Here is a 24312-nt window from a genome sequence, read left to right as displayed (position 1 = left end):
CTAATGTCTCTATCCATGGTCCTGAATGTCCTGTAGGCAGCTCTTCACTGGAAGTAGTGTCTCTGTCCATGGTGCTGAACTAGTGTCTCTGTCCATGGTGCTGAACTGATGTCTCTGTCCATGGTGCTGAACTAGTGTCTCTGTCCATGGTGCTGAAAGCCCTGCAGGCAGCTGGGAGAGTGTTTTCTGCTGGTGTTTCAGTCCGAGTGTATCAGAGGGTGCGTTCGGAAATGCGCACCAGGTGTGTGCTCAGTGTAGTGAGTGCCTAAACCCAACCCTAATCCTAACCCTAACCTCAGTAAAACTATGCCTAAACCCAACCCTAACCCTAACCTCAGTAAAACTATGCCTCAAACTAACCCTAACCAGAACCGGTGCGCATTTCCGAACGCACCCTTTGATACACTGGGACTGAAACACCAGCAGAAAACACTCTCCCGTAGGCAGCTACACTAGAACTAGTGTCTCTGTCCATGGCGCTGAACTAGTATCTCTATCCATGGTGCTGAAAGCTAGAGATTTGATAACGTGCTTCCGGTTCAAATCCGCTACCGAGCAAATCAAATTAAGCTATATGAAAAACTGACCCCGGAAAAGGGACGCCGCCGCCTTCTGCAAAAAGGCAACTGCAGTAATGCTGTGCAGAGTCTAAGGCTGTGGCGGGAACAGGGCTAGGCGTGTACGGTTCGGTAGGGGCCGTGCCAAACACCCTGCACGTATATCACAGTAGTGTAACTGCCATGTTTTCCGCTGACCCCCCCTTTTTCTTTTCCCGGGAAACATAATCACCTCGCTTGCCCTCCTGTTCCACTGAAAGTGCATGAGACGCCCCCCGTCCACGTCCCCCCCGGTGCCCCCCAGTGCCCCTTCCAGGGGGAGGTTTTGGGTTGCAGGCAGGGGCTTCTGGAGGCCGCTGGCACCGATGCTTTTTGCAGAAAACCCCCTCCCACACACATTTTTAGGGTTCCTTTAATGTTTTTGTTTCCTATATTTTGTCATTAATTTCTTCTTTTTTTTTTACAAAAAAAAACATTAGCTAAAAAGCAAACATTTTCAGGATGCAAGAAAGATTGCAATGATGAAGTAATTAAAAAGTAATTTTGTGAATAAATGAAAGTAATTCCATAAATTAGAAAACAAATATCAAAGAAGTATAGCTGAAAATAGCTGATCTACAAGCCTGTAGATGTGCTGTTTTCATTAGTTTGGGTCCCGGGCAAATGTCTAATATCTCTTTTGGGTCACAGGCTAAAACGGTTGGGAACCGCTGTTCTACAACCAGCGATTCCCCCAAAACGGATGGTCAGAGGCCCACTAGGGGCGTGGGGATGTCGCAGGTGGGCAACATCCTAAATCCTTGGGGTCATAACACTTGAGAACTGTAACGATAATGTAATTACTATAACATAACACATTTTTGAAAGATGCTCTGAAAACGCACAGGGCCCACATTGTCCGACCAACTTGTCGAGTGGTCGGACCAAATCCCCAGAACCACGGTAGAATGTGGCCGCCCTCTATTTATTGCAAGTCGCAAGTTTACTATGAAAAACCGGCACATCTTGTCCGTGTATCTGTCTGTCTGTCTGAAGGTCACGACCGACACTGTGTTCCCCTGACACATCACTGTGACATCACAGGTGACATCACAGGTGACATCACCTATGTAAAAGTCCATATAATATGGCTATTCCCCAGAATCCCTTTTATGCCCATGAAGATCCCTGATGTCATTGATAAACATCACTGGCCAGAGGGCCAAGGCATGGCCCATATCTGTGTGGCTGGTTCAGAAAGGGATCTCCATGTATGGGCATAAGAGGGATTGTATGTTGTGATGTCATGGGAACCATTATAACAGAATCCCATTTATGCCAATATATGGAGATCCCTGATGTCATCAATATTAAGCCCATATCTTCTTCTTCTTCTTCTTCTTCTTCTTCTTCTTCTTCTTCTTCTTCTTCTTCCATGTAGGCCTATCATTGCCCTTAATGATTGGTTGGCGACATTTTATTTCACAAGATTTCTTGTTACTTAGTGGAAGCCATGGGGCTAGCTGTCGTCTTCTCCTGCTTGCTAACAGGACTTCATATGGGATAGCCCATATATGGAGGAAGACAGCCCATATATGTGTGGCTGGTTCAGACAGGGATCTCCATGTATGGACATAAAAGGGAGGCACCATCAGTACAAGGATCTCCATGTATGGGTACCAGGGGTCTCCATAGATGGGGTAACTGGTCCGATATACATCACTGCAGATGGCCAAGAATTGGCAAGGACGCATGACGCCCTGAGGCGTCTTACTAGTAATATTACCTCTATGGGTCAGACAGGCGGGCCGCGAACACATCCAACCTTCCCAAAGAGAGACGCCCTGATCCAGAACTGGACAGGTGGAGGACCACCACCCTGTATGCCCCCCTCGCCATCCATCACGACGACCACCACACAACCCCAACACTGCACTCCTTCACCCATATCCCCAAGCATGGGAGTAGCCCCGGTCTTACACCCCCAACAAGAAGGTTAGAGAGTGGGGGGGGGAGAAAGGGGGGGGGGGGTAGGGTTTTGTTAGGTTGGGGTCTGTAGCACCCTCCCACCCCCCCTCATCCGTCATTCTCCTGAATGGGTTTTGAGGACAATAAACCTGTAGCACCTGGGACGAATGGAGACGGAGTGCGCTGTCACCTGCGTCCCCCCCCCCCCCCGGGCGATTTATGGCTCCCAATTTCACTGATCTCCCGCGCAGAAATGAGAACTGATAAACAGTGATTAATCGCCTCGACGTCGTCGTCGCCCCGACTTTTCACTCCTCGCAACCACCCCCAGCCCCTCTGCACCCCCTGACCCAAATGGGTATTAACAGTATAGCTATAGGGCAGATTCCAGGATACCTGAACCAAGGACCCCCAGGTGCCCCCCCCTGTTTGTGTTTATTCATAGGTCACCTGTTGTAGGTGTTTTTTTTGTCTTGGTTTTTCCCCTCCTGTTTTAAGGACTCTGCAGATTCTTTTTAGTTTTTTAGTTTTTTTTACAGGCTCCGCATTAAGCCATGTAGGCCCAGAATTATTTTATGAATCTGTGTAGATTTTAACCACTATTTTATGCTTTAACTATTGAAAAATAACAGATGCGAGCTTGTAGATCTGCTATTTTTGAAAAATCCTAATTCATTATTATAATCAAGTATTTGATTATATATTTTTAAAAGCGAACATTTGTAACTCAAATATCTGCTTCTGGTGGCGTCCCTGGAACAACATATATTGAGATCGGGGGTCCACGGCAAAAATCATGTACTTTTGGGGGTCCTTGACATGAAAGAGTTTGATTTAGAAGAAGGATTTAGCAGACATAGAATCAGGTCAATAACATTCGAAGACTTGCACAAATTTACAAGCGAGTGCCGCGCTGTGAGCTTGTATATCTGCTATTATTCAATAGTTAAAGCATAAAATAATGGTTAAAGTGGTTCAAATCTAAAGTGACGCAGATTCGCGTTCGGGCCTAAAATGGTTATAAGCACCCCCCCCCACACACACACACACACACACACACACACACACACTTTTTTCCAAAACAATGTATCTCTCATTTATGCAACCCATCTCCTTCTCAGGCTGGCAAGCATATGTTGTCGCTTAGACTTGGCGAACTTGGAGCGCCGGCGTTTCGAGACGACTTGAGAAATTAGCAGCCAATAAATCACCCGGGCCCTCCTGCTTCCCCCGCCTGGAGTGGTGGACCACACTCTGGCTGATTTATGACATGATTTGGGAAAGCGTGCACGTGTGTGTGTGTGTGTGTGTGTGTGTGTGTGTGTGTGTGTGTGTGTGTGTGTGTGTGTGTGTGCGTGTGTGTGTGTGTACCGGTTTTGCACACACTTGTACTGTATAATGGAATGTGTAGTTTGTGTGTGCGTGCATTCATGCGTGTGCGCAAGTTTGTGAGTGTGTGTGTGTGTGTGTGTGTGTGTGTGTGTGTGTGTGTGTGTGTGTGTGTGTGTGTGTGTGTGTGTGTGTGTGTGTGTGTGTGTGTGCGTGCGTGCGTGCGTGTGTGTGTGCGCGCGCCTTACTATACTTTGTGAGAACCACAAGAATAGTAGAATATGAAATATAGAAATGGTATTGTCCTGTGGTTACAACAATTACCAACATATTCAGGCAGTAGTTAAGGTCAGGCATAGGCATATAAAGCTTTATTCTCATCCATGCCTTACCACTTATCCCTAAACTTCCTTGCCTTTTTTGTTTTACTATTCGAAAAACATTTTAAAACACTTCAAATAGCCGATGCGTATCGACACGTTGAGTTGTAGATCAGCTATTAGAAATATTTTTAAAACTGGCTAAAGAGTTTATAAGGATAAGAGGTAATGCATGGATGAAAATAGAGCACTTAGGTTCAATGCCGTCCTAACAGCTTCATGTCTTCACAAGTATAGTATTACAAACACGTGTGCCACTGTATATTTTGTTGACTAAAGACTAAGACTTAAAGACTAAATTGTGTGTTATTCTAAAGACTAAGACTAAATCTTTACAAAATGAACATTGCATTAAGAAGACTAAGACTAAAAGACTAGTCCTAAGATTAAGACTAAGACTAAACATTTTCAGAAGACTAAAACTAAATGTGTGTTATTCAAAAGTCTAAGACTGCATCCAAATTTGCTGTCAAAACTATTATTTCGCAGAAATGAACATATTACAGGGTGCTCGCTGGCCTACCGGTCCAGTTGCATAGGCTCAGTGTAGCCTGACAGTGTTTCGCATGTTCGATTCCCGATCCCGAATACCTTTGCTGCGTGTCACTCCCCATCTCTCTCCCCATTTCCTGTCAGTCTACTGTCATATAGATAAAGGCATAAAAGCCCAAAACATATCTTTAAAGAAATAATATAGATTCAACCCTGCTTAACCATCTAGGTTTTAAGTGGTTATTAATACTAATTGAATACTTAAGCTCATATATCTGCATGTTTTGCACTGCTTTCTAGCGACACTGTGACTCCACGAAACAATAATCATACAACGCTAATACATACTACATAATACGATAATTTTCCAAAAGAAATACAGAGAGACGCAAACACACTCTATTGTGCGTGATGATGTCTAGGGGAGGATGTTGCAAGCCAAGGGAGTTGTCTAGGGAGAAGGGGGGGAGAGGGGGTTCAGGGGTTGATGGGTGGGAGGGTGGGGTGGGGGGAACGGAATAAAAATGATAGATGACTGCTTTCTGTCATGGACAGTTATTTAGAGGTTGGCCATAAAGCTGTCCGGGAAATGAACAGATTTTAGTCTAATGAGCAAGAAAGGAAAAGCCGTTAAAGTGGCGCGATGTGCTCAGCACTTCTTCCAAATGAAATAGTACCATTTCCCCCTCATTAAAATGCAAAGGGTTCATATAACATACAGCAATAAAGCCCCGGCATGTCGGAGGTAGAGAGAGGGGGGAGGGAGGGAGGGAGGGGGAGAGAGAGAGAGAGGGAGAGAGAGAGAAAGCATCGGTTCTCGTATCTTCCATTACCGAGCACACCAGAAGGAATGGAGGGCCCCTCTCCTTTTCGACGGGGTATAAGGTGCCAACAATATCTCTCACTCAATCTCCCCTTATTCGGTTAGCTCTGTAAAAGTCAATCTGGCACACTTGGCAAATCCATCCAGGGGCAGCAGCCTCCACAATCTGATAACGGTTTGCAGGGGCGCCTGCACTTGAAATCATATATATATATATATATATATATATATATATATGAGTGAGAAAACAATATTGTCGTTGTCAGGTGAAAACCTTGTACGTCCAAAAGCGTTCGTTTGCGTTGTGTGCTTGTAGATCGGCTATTTTCACTACTTTTGAGAGAAACTTTTGTATGATGAAGTAGGGCTTTAATTCACCCTTTGTCTGCCTTCTGATTGGTCCCTGACTGACCAACCAGCAGGCTCTTTCTGCCTTGTCCCACTCTGGTTCCGCCTTTTTTATGTTGAACTTGCTAAAACATCATTTTTGGAGAAATAAAAACATTTAGAAACATGCCCAGTCACTATACTGCACCTGAGAGGCTCCTTTTTTTTTTACTGAAACCAAGTTTAAAATGTGAATTGAATACACAAAATAACAATAAGAAGCAACTGAATTTCAATGGTATTGGATGGAGAGAAAGGACTTTTGTTCCACCAAGACACAGCAACCAATGGGTGTGAAGAGGAGCGGAACAAAGGGTGAATAATGACAAAAGCAAACATACACACTTGAAAGTGGGAGATGCGAGGTTTCTGCCGGACAGTGACGATATATATTTATATATACCCTCATCCTCCCCTGAGCACGCGCGGCGCACCAACAATGCGGCTCAGCCTCCCTCTCAGCCACTTGCAAAAGCCTTTGGATCATCCACTGCTTATCTGGGACACACCGTGTTACATTCCCCCATTCACTCTGACTTTATGGTACGGGAGGGAGGGAGGGAGGGAGGGAGGGAGAGAGAGAGAGTGGGGGAGGGTGCAGAGAGAGAGGGAGGCAGGCAGGGAGGGAGGGAGGGAGGGGTGGAATAAGGTTGGGTGAGGTGTTGTAAAAAGCCAGCGGGTCAGAATCGGATCGGTGGCTCTGTGTTGGTGTGTGTGTGTGTGTGTGTGTGTGTGTGTGTGTGTGTGTGTGTGTGTGTGTGTGTGTGTGTGTGTGTGTGTGTGTGTGTGTGTAGTGCATGTCGCATGAAGGAAAGGGAGTATTTTCTTGTCACTAGGAGAGGAAATTTGCTTTTTACCAGCGGATGGCTATACGCAGATACGCAAACGTATTGTAATCATATGATTGTCTTAGTAATGCGACAAAAAACAAAACTATTATTGAACTCAAGTCTCCACGGCGTGAGTAATCAACAGAAAAAATGTCATTTTGGGGGTGAACTACTCCTTTGCTCAGTGAGGCTGTCGTTGACTCTCGGTTACACCTCGACTGATTAGACGGACAAGACAACGGTTCCCATCAGACTATAGATGTCATTTACACCAGTGGTTCTCAACCTGTGGGTCGAGACCCCCAGAGGGGTACCCAAGTTATTCTGGGGGGTCCCCAGACGATCTACGCAAGGCGCTGTGAGCATGTAGACCTGCTGCTGCATAGAACGTGTCATACAAAATGCCTCAACTCTTAGTGCTCGTCATGGTTGGGGGTCCCCAGTTAACATATGATTATGTTGGGGGGTCGCAGTGAACCACTGGTTTACACAACACACCGCTACACATTGTGAGCTGGTAGATCTGCCGTTGCCGGTGTGTGACACCGCCATATGATGAAGAATGAATGTGTGTGTGGTGTCCTTACCAGCATAGAGTTCAGGACCATAGACAGCTCCCACTACTGGATTCAGCTTCCAGCCTGAGGGGGGCGCCAGAGAGACAGAGAGAGAGAGAGAGAGAGAGAGAGAGAGAGAGAGAGAGAGAGAGAGAGAGAGACTTAATGACATTGGTTCTCCCCCCATCGGTTTGTGCTGGGGATGTTCCAGGGGGTCCCCATGCAAAATGAGTTAATAATACGCATAAAAAAATTAGTTCAATGGAAAACAGCCGATCTATATTAACACCCCTGGGGGTCCTTGAGGGGGGTCCCTGATATCGGTCAAAATCATTGATAGTTAGGAACCAAAAGGACCCGTATATGGGTCTCCATTCAGTTCCACTTGTACGCTCTCAAAGTTAAAATAACACTGATAAGTTTGTGTAGATTTGGTTTCCGAAGTTAAAAAAAATATTCAAAAGGGGGTCCATCTCCTATACCATATGGGTCCCACCCAAATTTACAGTACACACAGTATGAATCCTTTTGTGATTTTCCTTGTTTGGCATCATACACACAGATTTAATGATCATGCACCCTCTATAGACTTTGTTTACTGTTGAGTGAGAAAACAATGTTGCACATTAAGTTAATCATCTGGGGACCCCCAAAATAATACCCACAGGTTGGGAACCACTGCAGTTTAGGGGACTCACCGTTCGTGTAAGGGTTGGCCACCTTCTTGTTTGTCATGACCCGCGCCGTTGCGTTGTTCACCTTGACGGACAGAATGCTCGTTAAGTTAAAACACAGACAACGTGCACGATGAGCAGATCAATGGAGCGGGAACCGGAAAACAGATCGACTGGTGAGAAATAAAAACAAACAAAACAAACAAAACAAACAAAACAAACGAGCAAATGCATTTCTTACCAAAAACAAAAAGACAGATTATTCAAAAAAAAAACATTATAATTAAATACATAAATACAAAACAACCTTGCTCAGCCATCTAGAGACTTCGATGAGACAAAGGCCTTGAATCAAAACCCTCATGCGAATGTATTCATTGTTTCATTTCAATCACTGTAAAAATAAGAACGTCATGCAACCAATTACCTGTGGATATGGAAAAAAGAAATAGAAAGAAAAAAAAAACACCACCACCATCCATTGGTAACTAGTTACTTTGTAGATTTACTTGAGTTTTAAATACTCGAGTAAAGTAATGGTGCCTCAAAACTGTACACAAGTACTGGCTAGTACTTGAGTAAAATGTATTCAGTTACTTGCCACCACTGGGTGTGGGTGGGGTTGCATGACAGAAAACGGTACTTTCATTCTCCGCAGTCCGAGCAGCGACGGGTCAAGCACCGCCGCGCGCAAAACCCCACACACATGCAGTCCAGCATGCGTTGCTGAGTAGATGTTAGATGCACCGTTATGTAGACATGCACCCATACCATGCAAGCATGCGCGCACACTCACTCACACACACGCACACACGTACACGTGAAATAAAGATACACTCACTCACTCACTCACTCACTCACTCACTCACTCACTCACACATTCCTGCGAGCATGGACACATACCTGCACACTAACACATGCGCACACACACACACACACATGCTCTCTTGGGTTATGAAAGGTGAGAAGGCGTACGTGTTGTGCGTCTATGCGTGCGTGTGTGCGTGCGTGCGTGTGTGAGAGAGAGAGTGTGTGCGTGTGTGCACGCGTGCATGCGTGTGTGCGTGAGTGTGTGAGGGGGCAGTATGTCTCGGCGGGCAGCAGGCAGAGAGGACATAAGAAGAAGCAGGCTTAGAAAGATAGATGGGGGAAGCACCTCGATCTTGCGTCCCTCTACGATTGTACCATTTAGTTTCTCCCGTGCGCGATCGGCGTCTGTGCTCGTTTCGAAAGTTACAAACCCAAAGCCCTGACGGACGGACGGACAGACAGGACACAAGGAAGGAAGGAAGGAAACAAGGAAGGAAGGAAGGAAGGAAGGAAGCAGAGAGAGAGGGTCAAATAAGGACAGACACACAAAGAGGAAGTAAACACGTCGGGGGAACAGAGTAAAAGGGAATTGGAGAGAGAGAGAGAGAGAGAGAGAGAGAGAGAGAGAGAGAGAGAGAGAGAGAAGAGAGAGAGAGAGAAACGACAGTAGAGATGTGAAGAGCAGCACCATAGCAGCAACAACAACAAGGGTTTGGCAGAGTAAGAGTTGTGAGCAGCCCGATTAATTAGAGGCAGTTAGTGGTGTGTCTGGGCTCGGCGGGAGGAAAGGAACGCCCAGAAGAACCCAAACGCTGGAGAGAGAGAGGAAGATAACGATGACATGACCCTCCCCGATGACGCCACAACAACTACTAACAGACCTGCCTTGCTTTACCCAATTAAACAGCCCCGTAACGCGAGGCACGCACAACTGAATGGTGGCCGACGCCGCACGCACGAGCAACGACGCCGCAGTTAGCCGCGATAATTATCCCCACAACAACCCGGCTCCCCCAGCATGGCTGTACTGTACAGTATATACCCCGGCACCGACCAAAATAAAAATAAAAATAAATACAAAAAGCTGTCTCTCTCTCTTTCTTGTGCTTTTGAGAAGGTGTGTGTGGAACGTAGACATACACACATGCACACGCACGGTGGGAGAGAGAGAGACAGAGAGAGAGAGAGAGAAAATCAAGATTAATTTACTCATTAGATAACTAGTCGCGCCGGTGAGCGGAGAATTTACACTGTGGCGAAATTGCACTGAGCCTTTGATCCATTTTTTTTTTGTTGGACGAAGCGAACCCGTAATACAGGAATGATTGGTGTTGTCGCGGCCGATACGGCATGCACCACTGACTTTCCTGTGGGGAAAAAAAAGGAAAAAGGAAAAAAAAGGAGGGAAAAGAAAGAGGGGAGGGCGGAGGTGTGGAAATCTCGGGATGCGGAATTGGACACGGAATCTGTTCTTTAAAGCCTCCAAACCGAATATTTCCTGTCCTTATCCCCCCCGCCCCCCCCTCCCCCTCCCTCAACACATACCCTACAACCCCCTCTCGCCCCCGCCTCTCCTGAGGCGGTTTGTCACCGACATGAGTTATGTGTGGTGGGCGAGGAGTGGACCTATAAGCTAAAGATAGGCCGGGCCAAACCAAGTCCCATGTTTGGTTTACAGATCCATTTAAATATGATGTGCAAAACACGGAAATGGGGGGAGGGGGGATGCCAAATGCGTTTGGGTCTCCATCCGGAATCGATGGGGGTAAATTTACTATAACCAAATGTTTGTCTTATAGGAATGAGACAAATATAAAACATATATTATTGCTCTCAAGTCTCCGTGGTTTGAGTAATCGATAGGGGATTAAATAAAGTCATTTTGGGGGTTGAACTATACTGTTGAAAATCTATACGCTCACCACGCGTCCCAGTCCCCAAACATTGCGAGCTTGTAGATTTTTTCTATCTGTGCACGCATTATAATCTGTCGGGTGGAAACCTGACAGGCCTGCATGGTCCAGAACTGTCACTCTTCATCTGTTCCTTTTTGATGCTTTCCTGTGATGCCGTAGTACGATCAGGTGGGGACTTTCGTTTACGGGAAACATAAAAAAAGAATAAATAATAATGGAGATAAGAGGTTTCTGCCCGACAGGCAAAAAGAAATGTTTTTAGAAAGAAATGTAAACGCACATACACACACGCAGGTGCATAAGTATATCATCACTGTCGGGCAGAAACCTCGTATCTCCAAGTTTGAAATGTGTGCGTTTTTTTTATTATTTTCGTAAAGCCCTGCTTCATCATACGAGACTGTCACACAAACCCACAATCTGAGCTCGTGCTTCCTTCAGTGCATGAGGAGTGAGCAGGCTGCTTCTTTTCACCTGACGGGGTGGGAGTTCCCCGATTGGACGTGGTAGCGCGTGTCGTGCAAGGAACACGTTATTCCAACCAATTCCTTTCCCCTCCATCAGGCGCCCCCGGCAGTATATAGAGACCAGGATATTACTGCATGTTTTTGTGAGGGTATATCTACCCTCACAAAAAGACACCGGGAGATTTTCACTCTATTTTAAATCGTGTTTTATTTTTTATTTTTTAATGATGAATACAAAACGAAGGGTTTTGGACAAGGTTTCCACCCGACAACCACGATTTATAGGAGGCAGAGAGAGAGGGGAGAGAGGGGAGCGTGACCGGCGCTGCCTGATAATTGCTGGAGGATGTAATACATGTGAGAGATGGACGAGGGTCTCGTACGCACACACAGGGGCGTCACAAGGGGTAGGAAAGTGGGCCTGAGTTACTAGGGCCCAAGGTGGTGGAGGGGCCTTAATTATTTTATACTTTAGCTATTGAAAAATAGCAGATATACAAGCTCACAGCGCGGCACCGAGTGCCGCGCTGCGAGCTTGTAGATCTGCCATTTTTGAAAAGTCGTGAAAATGTGCGCAAATCTTTGAATATATGTATTTTTTAAGCGAACATTTGTAACTCAAATTTTGCTTCTGGGACTACATATTTTGAGATGGGGGGTCCTTCACATGAAAAAGTTTGAGCATCAAAATAAAAAAAACACCATTTTCACGATTTTTCAAAAATAGCAGATCTACAAGCTCGCAGCGCGGTACTCGGTGCCGCGCTGTGAGCTTGTATATCTGCTATTTTTCAATAGTTAACATTCATGGGGGGCCCGCAGTGAATCCTTGTACCCAGGGCCTAGAATTTGGTGTGACGCCCCTGCATGTGAGAGATGGCGAGGGTCTCGTACGCACACACCACGATCCCCACGCCCGGCCTAATACTCCTGGCCAGTGGCGTCGGTTCAGCAAAAAGCTAAGGTATGGCAACATGACTTACATGTCTTACACCAGTTGTTCTCAACCTGTGAGTCGGGACCACCCAGGGGGGTCCCCACATTATTTTGAGGGTTCCCCGGATGATTCATTTAATGTGCAACATTGTTTTCTCACTCAACAAACCAACATACAGTTTAAGTGTATAGCGGGTATCTGCACATTTCTAAAGTGACAATTTGAGCATTTTTTAACACCTCCAAAAATGACAAATTAAATATTGGTCAACTTGCCAAATATTAGAGACAGAAATTGTGTAAATAGATGATCTACATGCTCACAATGCCTCGCAACGCAACGTGAGGCGTTGTGAGTATGTAGATCTGCTATTTTCAAAATAGAACCATGTTATACAAAATGTAAAGCCTCGACTCTTAGTGCTCGTCAGGGTGGGGTGGGGGGTGGGGGGGGGGGGGTCCCCAGTTAAAATGTGATTATTTTAGGGGTCGTGGCCTGAAAAGATTGAGAACCACTGTCTTACACCAGTCATGTTGCCATACCTTAGCAACAGGCATGATGGATTTATTTTAAGAAGTATTATTATTAATTTTTTTTTGTGGCCAAGGTATGGCCGCTGCCATACCCCAATTGACACCTCTGCTCCCTGGCATAAATAACACGGGAAAGCCGTCCTTGGGGGAAAGAGAGAGATAAAGGAATGAATGCGGGGGGAGGTGGGTAAAAAAAAGAAAAAAGGAATTGAGGGCAAAATTAATCCTTTGGACATTTCGCCCGACTATATGCTTGGCCCCTCGATCTCTCTCTCTCTCTCTCTCTCTCTCTCTCTCTCTCTCTCTCTCTCTCTCTCTCTCTCTCTCTCTCTCTTTCTCTCTCTCTCTCTCTCTCTTTTTTATCATGCACAAATAATTAGCTTACACAGGGGAAGAGTGGAGCCACCATTTTTCAAAGGGAGAGACAAACATATTGAATGCAAATTGCCAAAGCTTCATAGAAAATAGATTGTTTATTAATGGCCTGGTAGCTTCATTATATAGGCGGCGGTGGCGTTCGGGGGCCCCTAGCCGCCGCCGCGCCGCGCTCGTAGGAGAGAGAGAGAGAGAGATACCGCGGGAGGAAGAGTGAGAGTGAGGCATCTTGGGTAATGGCTTTGTAGGGCACAAACAATAAATGCTTGTTACGGCGGAGGAGGAGGCAGGCTTATCCGGTGCTCAATCTTGTCTGGCTGAGGGGGCCTCGCGACGTTGTGTTGGCGTTACCCCGCTTCCAGGCCGCGCCAACCCTCTCCCCTCCCCTCCCCTCCCCGCTATACCTTAGCGACAGGGGTGTCACACCAAATTCTGGGCCCTGGGGCACAAGGATTCACTGCGGACCCCCCCATGAATGTTCTTCACATAGGGGGAAGGGGTTTTAACCCATTTAGACTGAGAACGCATTATTACGCATTATTTTGTGCTTTAACTATTGAAAAATAGCAGATATACAAGCTCACAGTGAGCTGTGAGCTTGTAGATCTGCTATCTACTAAGATAGCAGATCTGCTATCTACTACGTTTTTAGAAAAACCTATGTTTCTGTCAGTGGTGCTCAAACCTTTTCATGTGAAGGACCCCCAAAATTATGTATTTGCCCCCCCCCCCCCCCCCCTCAGAAGCAAAATATGAGTTACAAATGTCCGCTTAAAAAAATACATATTAAAGATTTGCACATATTTTCATGTGAAGGACCCCCAAAATGATATATTTGTTGCCACGGACCCCATCTCAAAATATTTCGTACCAGGGACCCCCCCCCCCCCCCCCTCAGAAGCAGAATGTCTGCTTAAAAAAATACATATTCAAAGATTTGCACATATTTTCACGACAAGCTCGCAGCGCGGCACCGAGTGCCGCGAGCTTGTAGATCTGCTATTTTTCAATAGCTAAAGTATAAAATAATTAAGGCCCCCTCCTCCACCTTGGGCCTTAGTAACCCAGTCCCACTTTTCCCCCCCCTTGTGACGCCCCTGCTCCCCGCCATACCTTAGCGAGGACCCCCCTCCCCTCCCCCCTCCCTCAGATTACTCCCAGGTATAGGAATAGGGAGTCAATAGCATTCATGCTTCGATGGCCAGCCATGGGAGGCTGTCTCCCTTTATGAATGGAAGTCTCTGGAGCTTGGTGTACACTCTATTAAATGAGCAGCTGGATGGGTATGAGGCAAGCGCTGGTGCTGGCGTTCACACCACCTAAGGCTTGTGTTTTTTTCTCTGTCTCTGTCTCTCTCTCGATACGGGGAAAAGTGGTTTGGAGACCGATACCGCGGTAAACATAAACAAGTGCCGCCGCAGCTGCTGTTGTTACGGCCAGGTTTTAGTTTAGTTTTGTCTCGGAGTTCAGTTAAGACATTTAGGCCAACTATGGAATAAAATAGCAGATATACAAGCTCACAGCGCGGCACTCGGTGCCACGCTACCAGCTTGTAGATTTGCTATTTTTGAAAAATCGTGTCAAGTCTTTGAATATATCCTTTTTTTTAAAGCAAATATTTGTAACTCAAATATCTGCTTCTAGGTGGAGTCCCTGGAACAACATATTATTTTGAGATGGGGGTCCAAATACATGTAATTTTGGGGGGTCCCTGACATGAAAAAGTTTGAGAACCACTGATTTAGAACAGGTTTGGAGACCGATACCGCAGAGAACAAACAAACGCCCCAGCTGTTGTTTCGGGCAGGTTTAGTTTTGTATTTTTATTTTTCTCCCTCTCTCTCTCTCTTTCTCTCTTGGCTTATAATCAAAGTTTGGACTTCTCCTTCCTTCGACGCGGGGGGTCCCACACACCCAATCCTTCCCGGGTTTCACATTTCTGATTTCTGTGGAGGAGGAAACGCCGGGGGGTCCGTGGCGGGGTGCGGTGACAACGCAATACATGGCTCAATCTCTTATTGATTGACAGGGCTAATGATTCACAGCTGGAGTTACAGTAGCGGCTCAACAACAACAACATCATCATCATCAAATCCTTGGCGTTAACTTATGCATGGGTAACTTCTGAGGGCGGTGCGGTACAGTCAAAAGAATATGCTTGCCTCTTGATTTCCTTTAATTTTTCTTTGATACATTTTGTCGTGTATATTCATAGACGGTTTGATCGGACTCCGATGTAACTTTAAAAGAGTGAAAAGTGTACCCGAAGCGGAGCTTTGCAGCTCTGTTTGGGCCCACCTTTCTTTTTTTTTTCATCGCAGTTCACGACAGAAAACAGAGAAATATCTGAGAAATACATTCGTCTTTGTTTACTTAATTTTTTTGATAATGTGCATTTGTCGTGTACTCATGGATGATTTGCTCGGACTCAAACGTAACTCGGAGAGCGTAAAAAATGGACCCAAACGAAGCCTAAAACACACAGCTCCGCTTCGGTCATTTTCTTTCTTTCACAACAGAAAACAGAGAAGTACCTGCACACGTTATGAGCTCATTGACCAACGTTGCCTTTTGACTTTTGACTTATGTCCTTCCCTGCCACATTTTCGGAGAGATTTTCCTTTGAAAAACCATAGAAAATTCTCCGTTGCTCCAATTTGCTCACGGAAGCCCTCAAAACATGTGCACGGGGGTCCTGGCATTGGAATATAATCCCTGTCCACTCGTACAAATGTCTCACTCCCAAGAAGGCATATATCCCTGCAAGGCCCAGCGTTGCTTTTTGGCAACGTTTTTTAAATCATTTTTTTAAAAATGTTATAATTAGTTTTCCTGTTCTTTTTTCACATTAACATCATCATTAAATCCTATTGTTTAGTATTACAATGCCATTGGCCACGATATTTGCATATAAATATGCCCCACAGAGGCTGACATTCACACTTCCCAGAGAAGTTGAAATTCCAGCGTCTGGACGAACAACATCTCACTTTTTAACTGAAGCTATTCCTCACAAAAAGTAAAGTAAAATGCCTGTAATATTGTTTTTCATGATCATTAGAATGTCTAGAACATGTACATGTGTTATTATTGTGAGAAATATCCCCAAAATGCAAATTGGAGCATGATTTATGATTTATGATGTATGGCTGTAAAACCTTACAAAAACATTATAATGTTTTTAACATTACATTTTCCTGTGATAAGGACTCCTACAACACCATCTGATTGTTTTCAAATTGTTTTGGCCAGTAGAAATTAATTCGGGCCTTGCAGGGATATTGACATTTTGAAAGTTAATAATTCTCAACCAATAGTCATCGGAAAAATTACCAAACTAGTATGGAAATGCTCTGAATAATTACAGGTTTTTGTGGGCAGTGGCGTGTGGTCTGGTGCATTGTGGCCTGCTATGGCATTGAGTGCCATCGCTGGGTTGTGACCAAACGTCAACATATGCCTTCTTGGGAGTGAGACTGTGTCGATGACCCCTGTCTCGGAGTTCAATTAACTGAGCATTTCGCTGTTGAGCGCAGAGACCGAGAGGACTCCAGGACCAAGGCTTCTAGTTGGAGCGTTTCGCGCAAAAATCATGCACTTTACGATAAAAGCAAGACATTTGGCACACAGTTAGAACATACCATATGGAACATTTTTGGCTGTAGGGACATCGCAGAATTGTCTTGGGAAACCTTTGGGAGCCAATCAAAGTTGGGCTCTCATTGACTTTACAGTAAAATAATACAAACAATAAATGTAAACCTTCCTTTCCGAAAAACACCCGACAAAACTGTGAAAAGTCAAGAAGACTCATCACTCAACCATAGTTTTGTGCCGTTTTTAGCCCAAGGAATGTGTTTTTGGTGCAAAACAAATGCTTGCATTGGATTCAGAATCACAAAAAAATCCTAGTTTGACCAACTGACATGGTACTTAAAGCATATACATTTTTTGTATTATTTTACTGTATTTTAAAGTCAATTTGACCAAGTTTCCCCAAGACAAATCTGCGATGTCCCTATAGGCACAAATGTTATGGCATGTTCTAACTGTGTGCCAAATGTCATGCTTTTATCATAAAGTGCACGATTCCATCAAAATATTGCCCGAAACGCCCGGACTATTCAGAGAATGGTCCTCGGAGCCACACCAGAGCACATCTAGACTTTCTCCTCTCCCCCCTCCCTCTATCTCTCTCTCCCTCTCTCTCTCTCTCTCTCCCCCTCTCCCGTGTCCCCTGGTATAAGAGGGCTAATGCCGTCATTAGGAAACACACAGTTACACGCTAATGAAAACAGCTGCCGGTTCTCGTTCGCTTACCTTGGATCCTCGTTCATTAAAGATAATCTCCACATCTAAAATCTTCCCAAATTGCTGCGGAGAGGAGACAAAAAAGAGAAAAGAGAACAAAGGGGAGGGGGGGGGGGGGGGGGGCATAGGGAGAGAGAGAGAGAGAGAGAGAGAGAGAGAGAGAGAGAGAAAGAGAGAGAGAGAGGGAGAGGAGGGAGCAGAGAGGAGGAGATAAAAGTTAGATTGCCTTTAACCAGGGTAGCGATTTCACAAGAGGCAACGAGGGACTTCCCGAGGAGAGAGCCATTAAGGCGATATGGAAATGTTAGGTTTTGCAAGGGAGAAAACGGCGGTTCTTATTTGCATTTGTTAGCTTTGGCAAATACACTTTCCCATGCACTCGCAGCCTGTTAAAAAGTGGGGGATGTGTGTGTGTGTGTGTGTGTGTGTGTGTGTGTGTGTGTGTGTGTGTGTGTGTGTGTGTGTGTGTGTGTGTGTGTGTGTGTGTGTGTGGGGAGGGGGGATCGTAACAACTGCTTTTATCGCTTTGCAATTTCCTATTCAAAGATATAGTGTAAGAAAATAGATCACATGCCTTGGCGGGGGAACGTGACCTCCTCAAATGCACACGCGCAAACACACACGTGCGCTCACGCACACACATATGCACGCATACATGCATGCACGCACGCACACACGCACGCACGCACGCACGCACGCACGCACGCACGCACGCACGCGCGCGCGCACACACACGCACGCACGCACGCACGCACGCACACACACACACACACACACAGGTGGAATGTCAATGTCTCTCTCTCTCTCTCTCTCTCTCTCTCTCTCTCTCTCTCTCTCTCTCTCTCTCTCTCTCTCTCTCTCTCTCTCTCTCTCTCATAGCCGATCTACAAGCTCACAATGCGTTGCAATGTGACGCATTGTGAGCTGCTATTTTCAAAAGATTACACAAGTGAAATGGGACATTCTTCATATTGAGTACTTTCTGCTTTTAGTACTTTAAGTACATTTTGATACCAATGCATTTGAGTACTTTTTCCACCACTGTGCGTTCTCTGTTGTCTACAGAGCTGGAGAGGTGGGGAGACCCCTGTTGCTGAACAAACACTATCTGTACCAATTACCACCAGACTGTAGAGCTGTTTATCACCTTCTTTAACAAACATAACAAATAAAAATGAATAACTTATTGATATGAACTCTGCAGTGTGACAGTGTCACGTGCCAAAATAAACTGATCTACAAGTTAAAGTACCAGTAAGACTCCCTAATCAGGAGATAAGCGACCGTTGGTCGCTTATCTCCACAAATAGGGCAAAAAATTGTTTTTCCAAAATCTTCCTGATCCATGTTGATGACATGAGTGTAGACATACTGTGTAGTGATTTTCGTGATTTTAGGGCAAAATCTGTAGGAGCAGTGTCCAAAAATGTGTTTTTAAAAATCGGCCTGAAGGTGGCGCTATATGGGACAGATTCATGTTGATGGGATGAGTGTAGACATACTGTGTAGCGATTTGCGTGATTTTAGGGCAAAAATTGTAGGAGCAGTGGCCAAAACTGTGTTTAAAAAATCGGCCTGAAGGTGGCGCAATATGGGACAGATCCAAGTTGATGAAATGAGTGTAGACATACTGTGTACCGATTTGCGTGATTTTAGGGCAAAAATTGTAGGAGCAGTGTCCAAAAATGTGTTTTGCAAGAATCGGCCTCATGGTGGCGCTAGAAGAGGGCCATGTGAGAAATGAGGGGTGGGGTCTCCGCGTTGCCTTGGCGGACGAATAGGTACCGGCCCCGGCTCTCCCGGACGCTCTTAGGCCGAGTTACGGCATTTTATGTGAGCTGCAGTGGAGGGGGTCCTCCACTGGGGGCGTCACCACTTTTGCATCCGTTCTGGAGCACCAGGAGTCGGTGGTCCCCCGGAGTTCCCCGTGAGCAGCCCCGTTGCGGTGGTCATTTGGTCATTTTTGCACATTGGGTAATTTTTTACACCTGGGAGCTCCGGGGGTCCTTGGAGGTTGTAGTTTGGCAGGTAAGGAGTGTGTGTGCAAAATTTGGCATGGATGGGGGCAACGGTTGCAAAGATATGAGCAGGGCAAAAGTGTGACGTGTGAGGTGTGACAGACAGACAGACTGACTGACGGACGGACTCACAGCCGGTGGAGGTTTTGGTAGTAAATGCGACCTACGGTCGCAATCAGACCACAATGCATTGAAATGACCGGAATAAGTTAAGCCTCAGGCTCACTCTGAATTTGTATACGTCACACTATCACAGATATGATTAATATTGAAGCACAGAACATCGAAAACAAATTACGATAATTATACTTTTTCTTCAGAGCCAGCTTCCTGCCCCTCCAGACAACCAAACAAGTAGCAATAAGGGCCAACATCTGGGAAGAGGAATGTCAAAGCCATGACATACGAGCTCTTGACTGGTTGAACCAAGGAATTACACCAACCCAACGCCTCGCTAGTGGCCACGACCTTGGCTCTATGGATCACCTGGAAGTCACTAAACAGACTGCGTGTGGAACAGGGGAGGTGCAAAGCTCTGATGAAAGTCTGGAACTATACTACAGAAGACACATGCAGCTGTGGATCAGTGCAGACAATGTCCCATCTACTGAAATATGCCGATGCCCCCCAGTGCCGTCCAGAGGACCTGGCAGAGCCCACCCCATCAGCTGTGGCCTGTGCCCTATATTGGCAAAACGACATCTGAGATTGCTACGGACTCGAAGAAGAAGACGCTTTCGAGTGTATTATTTCTTTTTCTTTTTTCCCGGCATAGCGGTGTTGTAATAGGTGGAGTGTTATTAAAGCACATAGATTCACACTGCACTGTCTCTGGAGGTTAACGAGACTTAGTTTGAATTGTTAACAGTGATGCCACCGGGAGGACAGGCCTCACCATTAGCAGAATAAAACAAATGAAACAGCACTGAAATACGGTAAAAGCCTCACTGGGGGAGGGGGGGCCGGGAGCCAAATTGCTGCATAGCTGCACAGACTCGCCGTAGTAGTGACTCATGGGAGCCTTGTAGAAACGAGCAAAACACAAGCATTACAAGCATTTTACAACCATATATACAGTCTCTACCGCATCGTTCTCGCATACCATCAGGATGGGAACGCCTGTATGTCTAGGTGTGATCATTCTCTTAACACATTAGAAATGTTGTCCAAATTAAGTTTTAATATGTATCCCCAATTCAGCGGAGGAAATAAAAGAGAAGATAACTTATTAAGTTTACTATGAAAACCAACACATCTTGTCCATGTATCGGTCTGTCTGTACTGAAACTGTGGTTCTATGGGTTTGTCTGTGTTTCTATTGATTTGCTGCTCTGACATCATGCTCTGGCTTGATGTCCCTTTTATGCCCATATATGGAGATCGCTGATGTCATCACAAGTCACACTTGCAAATTAAATATGTCCTTGTCCGTTTTATGCTCATATATGGAGATCCCTGTCCCGATGTCATCAATATTAAGTGCATATCTGGTAATGCCCATATATGGGCAGGTTCTGACATCACATTGTTGACTATCATGCAGGGGTCTCCAAATATGGGTAACTGGTCCGATATACATCACTGGCCAGATGGCTAAAAATTGGCGCGACTTCGCGAGGTCACATGTCGCTCTGAGGCGTCTTACTAGTTTATTTATTTATAGTTGCACAGACAGACGATGTCTGCCCCCGTTGGGTCGAACAGCGTCGGTAGGTTAGATAATCACCCGCGAGCTTCGGCAGGTTAGATAATCACCCGCGAGCTTCGGTAGGTTAGATTATCACCCGCGTCACGGTTACTGAGGTTAGGTTTAGGGTTAGTGTTTTACAGAGGTTAGGATTAGGGTTTGGGTTAGAGTTTGGTGGTCGATCCAAAGGGTGTTCGACCTAATGACATGTTACAAGACAGACAGACAGACAGCAGTGTTTCACTGAGTTGTGGCTGTGTTGCCATGACGCATACTCTCTCAGTAAATACAGTATCAGTGCAATGCACCAACGTATCACCAGTGAACATCTGTCGCCATATGAGTGGTTTACACACACCGTCAGCAGTGGACAGCAGACTGATGCGGTATGTGCCGACCATGTGTGTGTGTGTGTGTGTGTGTGTGTGTGTGTGTGTGTGTGTGTGTGTGTGTGTGTGTGTGTGTGTGTGTGTGTGTGTGTGCGTATGAGAGAGAGAGAGAGAGAGAGAGAGAGAGAGGTGGAAAAGTACTAACATATTTTACTTCAGTCAAATTATCAATACTGCAATATAGAAATACTCTGTGACGACAAGTAGAACAAGTCCGGAATTCAATTCCCTAACCTAACCTCAGTAAAACTATGCCTAAACCTAACCTTAACCCTAACCTCAGTAAAACTAACTTTGTAGCTAACCTGCCGACGGTGTTTCGGACCAACGGGAGTTCGAACCATGGGGCAGTGGCAGTCCCAGTAAAAGTAGACTACAAAATGTTTTAAAATAGCAGATCTACAAGCTCACAACGTGTCGCGATGCAACACGTTGTGAGCTTGTAGATCGGCTATTTATGTATTTCATATATTGGCTTTCAAATAGCCCTAGTATAAAATGCATGTTTTATAATATAATAATTTATATCTGCAAAGTATCTAAAGTTTTCAAATAAATGTAGTGGAGTAAAAAATACAATATTTGGATCAGAGATGTAGTGGAGTCGAAGTAACAGTAGGCCTACTGGAAATTGGAAATACTTAAGTAAAATGCAAAAAAAAGTAAAAAGCAAAAAAAAAAACTTAAGTAAATGTACTTAGTTAATTTACACCACCGGGGAGAGAGAGAGAGAGAGAGAGAGAGAGAGAGAGAGAGAGAGAGAGAGAGAGAGAGAGCACGACAGAAGTCTCTGAGACCACTGGCGGAGTCGAGCAGCGAGTTTTCCCTGGCGCCATGTTGGGGGGGAGGGGGGGGGGGAGGAGTCCCCCCCGCCAAGACGACATCCTCCGAAGCTAATTAATCAACGCCACCAGCCCATTACGCTCGGTTAAAACAATTAGCATCTGCACATCGTGCGGGGGGAAAAGACACTGCTGCCGCCGGGGCCAGGGCGTCAGGCGCCACGCTGTGATACAAATAGCGCGCGTGCGTGCGTGCGTGCGTTCGTGCATGTTCGAGCCTCATGCGTAAACAGAGAAAGGAGAAGAAAGAGGGAGAAAAATATACAAAAGACGCTTCCCAGTAGTTGGAATCAGCTGTGTCGAGCACCATAGGAGGCTGATGTTTACATAGCAGGAATATGTTAATGCAATGTAACTGGTACATCTGTATCATAGAGTATGTTAATACAATATAACTAGTAAGACCATGCCTTGGCGACCATGTCTTGGCTGTCTGGCCAGTGATGTATATCGGACCAGTTAGTCGAAAAACGAATTTCATTCTGACAGGCCTAGTAGGTCAGGGGTCTTCAACAGGGGGTCCGGGACCCCTAGGAGGCGCCCAGAAGTTACTACAGGGGGTTCTCCAAATCTTTGTGTGATAGAAACGTTTTTTTCTCCTTTTAACCACTTGACCCCTATAGCGTCCATATTCTGAGAACTTTAGCCAAAAATAGCCGATCTACAAACTCACAACGCCTCACGCTGCGAGGCGTTGTGAGCTTGTAGATCGGCTATTTTTGGCAAAGAGATTTGTTGTAGAGCAGGGTTCCCCAATTAGTTTTCCCCAAGGGCCGAATTATGTCTTGGGTACCCAGCCGAGGGCCACAACATTGCAGGGGGCGACAGTGGTGTTCCCGCAACTCCAGCGACAGTTCAGATATCGTCGTTGTCGGGTGAAAATCTTGTATGTCCAAAACCGTTGGTTTTGCATTTAGCATTTAAAAAAATATTTTAACTAGTGAAAACAGCCGATCTACAAGCACACAACGTGTGTGCTTGTAGATCTGCTGTTTTCACTACTTTAGTGCAATGGCCTTGTATGATTTGCGAAACAACATACAAATTTGGAGATACGATATTTCCGCCCGCCAACGACAATACTAGTGTTGTTGCTACTCTTATACCACCATTATTACTGGGGTTGGTGGGGGCCAGACAGTAGCCCCCCGCAGGCCGCAAATGGCCCACGGGCCGCCTATTGGGGAACCCTGGTGTGGAGGGTTAGATAACATCCGGCGGCCGGCCCCTTCCCACCGGTCCCCCCCCTATTAGTGGCTCAGTGAAATGATCCGTCCCCTCCTCATGATGGGGTGCGCGGCCGGCCGGCCGGCCGGTGGACCACATGCGTCTCATCCCACGCCGCGTCCCCAAATGAACGGCGACGCGGACCGCTTGACGGGGTAATTACTTTTAATGAAATAATACGGCCATCGTAGACGGCAATTAAAAGTGGCTCTCGCCTCAACTCATTAGGAGAGGAGGTGGGGGGTGTGGGGTGGGGGGGGAGGGACGTATGGTTTGGCTTTCGTTTTTCTGTCGCCTAATGATCCGAAGGCGGCGCTGTTAAATCGAAAAAGGCCAGAATGTCTTGCACACACACACACACACACGCACACGCACACACGCGCGCACACACACACACACACACACACAGACCCCACCCCGGGGAATGACCCTCAAGTCTTTTTGACAGAGAGAGAGAGAGAGAGAGAGAGAGAGAGAATTTTGAATTCATGTAACTATTTACACAAAATTGGATACAAAATGTAACCACGGGTCCATTTGATTACATTTGAATCCTCGCAGAGTTAAATTATAGCAATGTTATGGCAGTGCACTCAATTATTCAAAAGTACAACTTACGAAGTGAACTAGCCTTTTAATATCCATGCATTGCTGCACTGAACACGTTTTGAAATTGGTGAAAATAGCAGGCCTACGAGCGCACGGCGACGCGTCAAACTGTGACACAAAGTCGAAGGCACAATATTTAAACTCGGAAAGTAGCAGAGAGAAAGTCATGATTGCAGGCACGTGCACACATATACATCAAAGGGGGCTTGACCCCC

At 45.8% G+C, this 24312-nt stretch overlaps 1 protein-coding gene across 1 annotated transcript in view; it reads right to left on the bottom strand.

Moving 5' to 3' along the window:
• LOC308282662 (RNA binding protein fox-1 homolog 3-like) overlaps window positions 1-24312 on the bottom strand; it is a gene marked incomplete at its 3' end in the record, with an annotated part of 388814 nt that overhangs the window by 18352 nt on the left and 346150 nt on the right. The window contains exons 5-9 of the mRNA XM_080723051.1: window positions 17335-17388; window positions 9133-9225; window positions 8001-8061; window positions 7333-7386; window positions 6773-6782 (exon numbers count right to left, since the gene is read on the bottom strand). Coding sequence (XP_080579177.1) covers window positions 6773-6782; window positions 7333-7386; window positions 8001-8061; window positions 9133-9225; window positions 17335-17388 — 272 coding nt within the window. The remainder of the gene's footprint in view (window positions 1-6772; window positions 6783-7332; window positions 7387-8000; window positions 8062-9132; window positions 9226-17334; window positions 17389-24312) is intronic.

This window comes from Nannobrachium achirus, assembly GCF_963921795.1.
Source record: "Nannobrachium achirus genome assembly, chromosome: 4".
In the NCBI taxonomy this organism is placed as follows: domain Eukaryota; kingdom Metazoa; phylum Chordata; class Actinopteri; order Myctophiformes; family Myctophidae; genus Nannobrachium; species Nannobrachium achirus.
This window is presented reverse-complemented; position numbering and strand designations above follow the sequence as displayed.